The 5682-nt window shown below is 45.5% G+C and overlaps 1 protein-coding gene across 1 annotated transcript; it reads left to right on the top strand.

The window, feature by feature from the left end:
• The first annotated feature begins 489 nt into the window (after positions 1–489).
• Positions 490–2243, top strand: LOC306782988 (ADP-ribosylation factor-like protein 4C). Its single transcript, XM_079276510.1, has one exon. It carries the CDS (start codon positions 1024–1026, stop codon positions 1600–1602), a length of 579 nt encoding a protein of 192 aa, XP_079132636.1. The 5' UTR covers positions 490–1023; the 3' UTR covers positions 1603–2243.
• Positions 2244–5682: the final 3439 nt, after the last annotated feature.

Raw genomic sequence — 5682 nt, 5'->3', positions numbered from 1 at the left:
TGCATATTTGTACCAGAAGGGGGCGCAGTCGGCCATGATTATGATCACCATGAACAGATAATAACACACTACACAGTGTGTATATACGACGAAGAAAAAAGGGTGTAACTGCTTCATGTTTATTACATTCATACATGTTTCTCTTTGTTTTATTTTGTGAAGTAAAGAAAATCAAACCTAGAGAATAAAGAAAATAATACACTTAAATTAGCTTGAAGCTTTAACTATTTATGACGCAGTTTACGTTCATTGTATTCAAGACGAAGATCTCGAACAATATGTTGTTATGAACCCAAACGCTGCACGTGAAGTTTGTACCAGCGGTGTTTGTGCGTCATTCTGTAGAACCGGATCACAACAGCAGCTCGTGAGGACGCGCGCTGCCTCATTGGCACATGTCCCAAGCGGGGTGGAGCGTAGCGGGGCCGCCTCTTGTTTTGCGGTCTTGTTTTGTCAGCCTCTCAACAGACAGAGCAGCCGCAGCAGGTCGTCAGGAGAGCAGCGCCCGACACGAACCGGTGAACGAATCGGTGGACGTTATTTTCGCCGGTTCGACCCTCAGGAGCAGGGCGCAGTCACAAGCCTGAGAGGTGAATCTGTTCGCGCGCAGCTTCCAGAGGGTGTGTTTTGATCCTGCGGAGGACTGAATCAGAGGACACAGAAGGTGTTCTTGAGGCTGGAGAAAGGTTCGTGATCATCGTTGTCCTTCACGGCGCTGACACCGTCCACGCTGTCCTGAAGGAGACGTTTAACTGTGGAGCGTCTTCGTGGCCGAATGGATGCGAGTGCGTGAGGCGAATACTAATGAACGGCGCGCTGCGTCCTGCCGAGGCGCACCGCGTCCCCCGCTGCTGCTGAGGGCCACAGCAGAGCCGATCAGTCATCCGGAGCGCACCGGGGCCTGCGCACCACCTCAGTCTCCCCACGGGAATTCATGAGCGGGATCTGAGCACCGGAGCCGTTTTATCTCCTGGATAAAAAACAACAACGACCTCCAACAGCTGCAGAAAGAAAACCGCCAAAATGGGCAACAGCTTCTCCAACATCTCTGCCTTCCAGTCTCTTCACATCGTCATGCTGGGCTTGGACTCTGCTGGGAAGACCACAGTCCTCTACAGACTCAAATTCAACGAGTTTGTCAACACGGTTCCCACCATCGGGTTCAACACGGAGAAGATCAAGCTGAGTAACGGCACCGCGAAGGGCATCAGTTGTCATTTCTGGGACGTGGGGGGCCAAGAGAAGCTGAGGCCCCTGTGGAAGTCCTACAGTCGGTGCACCGATGGGATCATCTATGTCGTGGACTCTGTGGACGTTGACAGGCTGGAGGAGGCCAAGACTGAACTGCACAAAGTCACCAAGTTCGCGGAGAACCAGGGCACGCCGCTGCTGGTCATCGCCAACAAGCAGGACCTGCCCAAATCTCTTCCAGTGGCGGACATTGAGAAGCAGCTGGCTCTGCACGAGCTCAGCCCCTCCACCACCTATCACATCCAACCTGCATGTGCTATAATAGGCGAGGGGCTTCACGAGGGCATGGACAAGCTGTACGAAATGATACTGAAGAGGAGGAAATCACTGAAACAGAAGAAGAAGCGGTAACTGATTCTGTGGAAAGTGTTTTAGTCTAATTAACTGTAAGGAATCCGGGTTCTGCCAGTGTTGCCCTAAACAGGTTTACTTTGCAGTTTTTTTGTTTGTTTTTCACATCCTCAGTTTGGATTAAAGCTGTTCGACGCTGTGAAGCCCTGCTGAGTGCATCATTCAGCACACAGGAGGCTGCAGGATATAGAATACATAATAACCAAAAAGACAAATGTAGAAAAGAAACTTGAAATCACTCTCTGGATCTACAGCACGGAGGGAGAGACGCGGGCTGGCCCGCTCTTCCGCTGCTTTTGTCGTGGACTTTGAACACAGTTTGAGCCTGAAGAAGTAGCTCCTCTGCTGTAGCTCACTGAGGACTGTTATGGCACAGTAGTTTTCATTTCCACCCACAGGAGGTCTACTGTGGGAACACACGTTTGATTTTGCACGTGGCTCGGGTCACTTGTGGCCCCCTGCTCCTTTTGTTTTTTATTTGGAGGACAGACATCTGTAGTTTCAGTCTGGATGTCATGCTGACGGTTTCTTTGGGAGCATTGAAGTAGCCTTTCCTCTGCGTGGTGGACTGAGGACACAGTGTCCACTACTTTGCACTTTTCATTTACTAACAAAACAGTAGAGAACTACACTGTATTAATAGAGGAGCCAATCCAGGTGGTTTATGTACTAAGAAGCCAAAATTGAAGTATTTTTTGAATATTAAAAGATTTAAAATCCATGATTTGGGTGACTGTTTTTCATTCACATGTTGCAGGTTACACTGGCAGCAGCAAGTGGGATAACACAGATGGCTTGGCATGGTAAAAACAACAACCTGTGAACTGTTGACCTGATTCATTTCTCTACCCAGATGCTCACAGGTGTGGATCAAAGGGAAAGGGGTCAAAGGTCCCAGAGTTCAGAGAGCCTGCAGAAGGTTAAATGAGAGGAAAGCCCGCGCACAGATTTCTGTTTCAATCTACTGCACATGAGGTGAACATTCAGAGCAAAGCCGCAGCTCGTTTGTGAAATTCATGGATCTGCATTGCGGTGCTGAATTTTCTGCTTCACAACAGTTTACAGCAGCAACCAGTGCTCCAATGGGACCAGTGCTCGCCGGTGTGTCCCATCATTCGTGGACAAGATGCCCGTTTCTTTGTGAAGTACAATATGTGGTCTACTTCAGTGGGAGAGCTGCTGAATAAGAGTTTTTGCTGTCTTGTTTAGGCTCAGCAACAATCCAAAACTCAAATTATATTCAGTTCAACATAGAAGTTGAGGAAAACCACCAAATATTCACATTTGAAGAAGCTGGAACCTGATTATTTTGGCTTTTTTTCTTTAAAAACAAATAACTTAAGTGACTAATAGCTTAAATGAATCGGTTGCTTGCTTCAGCTTTAATTTGTACCCTCACATGTATAATTCTCCTCTTCATGTGCAGACTTTTCTAGTTCAAGCACCGACAGTAAATGTGTTGACGGCTTCAGTGAGCGAGCTCTTATTGTGTGTTACTAGTTGACATGAGTTGAAGTCTGTGGCAGTCTTGTTTTTTGTGGAGTAGATGGTTCTCTCAGGTGGTGGGATGTGATTAAGTACATTTTGAGGTACTTTACATTGATATTTACATTCTGTTTTACTTTATACTTGTAAAGTATGAACACATACATTGTCTTAAGATTTAAGTTGGTGATTTTGGGCTCTCTCACAAAACAGTGTCGTGGCTTCTTGTCATGTTTCAGATGTATCCGGTTTATTGTCAGTTGCACCAAAGAGTTACTTCTAGTCTGAAGTAAAGTCAAAAATGATTATAAATTGTTGTTCTTTGCTCTCCCACTAATGATAGAAACAAAACCCATCTGGCTGCTGTTTCATGGACACCCTCAACGCCGACGAACGTTGTGAGTTTGATGCCATTTTTTGTGACAGCAGGCTCAGCGAAACTCAGAGGTTTTCCCCCGAAAAAAAACAACCAAGAACAGAGAGAGCCCTGTTATCTCGGGACTACCCGTCGCTATGGCAACAGGATAGCAGACCCAACCCAGTGATTTTAAGAAAACAGGTTTCCCTCCTCGCAGTCGTCTGCAGCGTCGACAACTGTGTTTACGCCGACACGAGTCACAAACATCGATGCCTTAGTCCCGTGATTTAGCCCTCATGTTTGGAATTCCACTTCTTACAGTTTCTGTTCTGTGTTATCTTGTTGCAGCTCTAACTTTGAAGCTCAATGGTATAAGCTAAGCCCGCACCATCCCATCAAATATAGCTATTTTCTGCATCATTTCACCAAAAAATTCAGCCACATATATGTGATATATTTGGAAGTTATCAGGCTCAGTTTATGAAAAGATTCTGAGTGGTTCTGTGTGTGGGCATTCATAACATTTTCGGCTCGGTTCCAGCTCTGGTTAATCATTATTCGGTCATTATTGATCTTCAGTCTCAGTTTGTGTTTAGCCAGCGGGGTTTAACTGAAGTTCAAATGTTGGACGTCTGTGTGGGAAGTGAAAGCCACCACATACCTGAAGGACTTCATGCTGAATTCAAGAGCTCTCTCTAAGCAAACAAGAAACAGCAACACTCAATGCCAAAGTCAACAATAATTGTTCCCATAATGCTATTCGGGAACCCTAACCTTGTTAGAATATTCTCCTGTTGTATTTGAGTGTAAAGTGAGGTCAGAAGTGATGCCCGCATTGTCTCCTTTGATTTGATTCCAGTCCAGAAGCAGACGAGCTTTTCTGCATTTGACCCATTTGTCAAACTCTAGGAAGGCCACATGTGTGCAGCACAGTTAGCTACACGAGTGGCCTATAAAACCAACGGCCTCCGAATATACACCGCCTCCAGGGAAGCGTGTCCTTGTTTATGTTGAAGGAACGGTTTCACTGTCAACAGGCCTGACTTTTGTCAACTCAACACGGTCGCTATGTGCTTTTACAACCTGCAGCACAACACTTTGGTTTCATGCACATAAATGACTTGGTAAAGGTCGTCTGGATCAGACAGCACATTTCTTACAGTGACTTGGACAAGAGACCTGAAGACGCTCACACGTTGTAGACGGTGCCACAGAAACTCTGAGGTGTCCTGGATGGCTCCGTCTCTTGTCGTCTTCTATGAAACCCTACAATTTGAGAAATTGCTACTCAGACTGTACAGCAGGGTATTATCAAAGCATCGGGGCTCCCCTTCTCAATCTCAGCAGCTCAAACGACAACCAGAATTTCAAACGGCTTTTAAAACAAAAATTGGGGCGCGATTGATTTGGTGTTTAAATCTGGTCCGATCAGAAAAGTGTCTCCTGCGTTTAAGAGGTTCTGCGGTGCTTCTACAACGTCATGCTACTCTGTCTTTGCTCCCAACTGACAAAAATACTGTTTCTGGTAGAAATCTCAAAAAATCTCATTGATTTTAATAATTTGGACCAAGTTTATGTTGATTTCACAACTTTCTACACACGTTTTGAGTATATTTAGTTTATCTTAATATTAATTGCGGAATGTGTTTAGGTCAGGCGATTCCTTCCAGCAGCCAATGATAAGATACCATGACTGAAGACGAGTCAAAAGACAAACCAAACATAAAGTGGTTCTTGTAGCGCTCAAGATGTTGCAGAAGCATTTCAGTCCCCACCACCTCCCACATGTCCTCCTCCTCCTGTGGTCTTTGCTGGAGTCTCCCTCAGCTCTCCAATTATCTACTTAAAGCAGGAGCAGAGCTGTCTCTGCTGGAGCAAAACAAACTGCTGATTACAGAGCAGTGTGTCTTTGTGCTGCTACAATCACAGCAGAAATTAAAAGAGAATAAGCTGACACTGTAAATGCTTTCAACCCAAACAGCCAGCTCTGTTTGGGAGTCTTTTTAATGCCTCCCGGGGGCTCCTGTGTTTGTGGAAACATAGTGCTGGACTGGTGCGTCTGTAAACCTTCATGGACTTTATCGTAGTCTGAGCCTCGTCAGCGCATTAACCCACAAGTGAGGGATGATATATTGTATCTCTGTACAGGTAACTTAATATCTCAGGAGTGAAATATTGTGATGGAGTGGATTTTCTGGAAATTAAAATGAGAAAATCTTTTTAGGCAGGAAACTTTG

Source organism: Melanostigma gelatinosum, assembly GCF_949748355.1.
Source record: "Melanostigma gelatinosum genome assembly, chromosome: 10".
Taxonomy (NCBI): Eukaryota; Metazoa; Chordata; class Actinopteri; order Perciformes; family Zoarcidae; genus Melanostigma; species Melanostigma gelatinosum.
The sequence above is the reverse complement of the archived record's forward strand: the minus strand, read 5'-3'. Positions and strand labels throughout refer to the sequence as shown.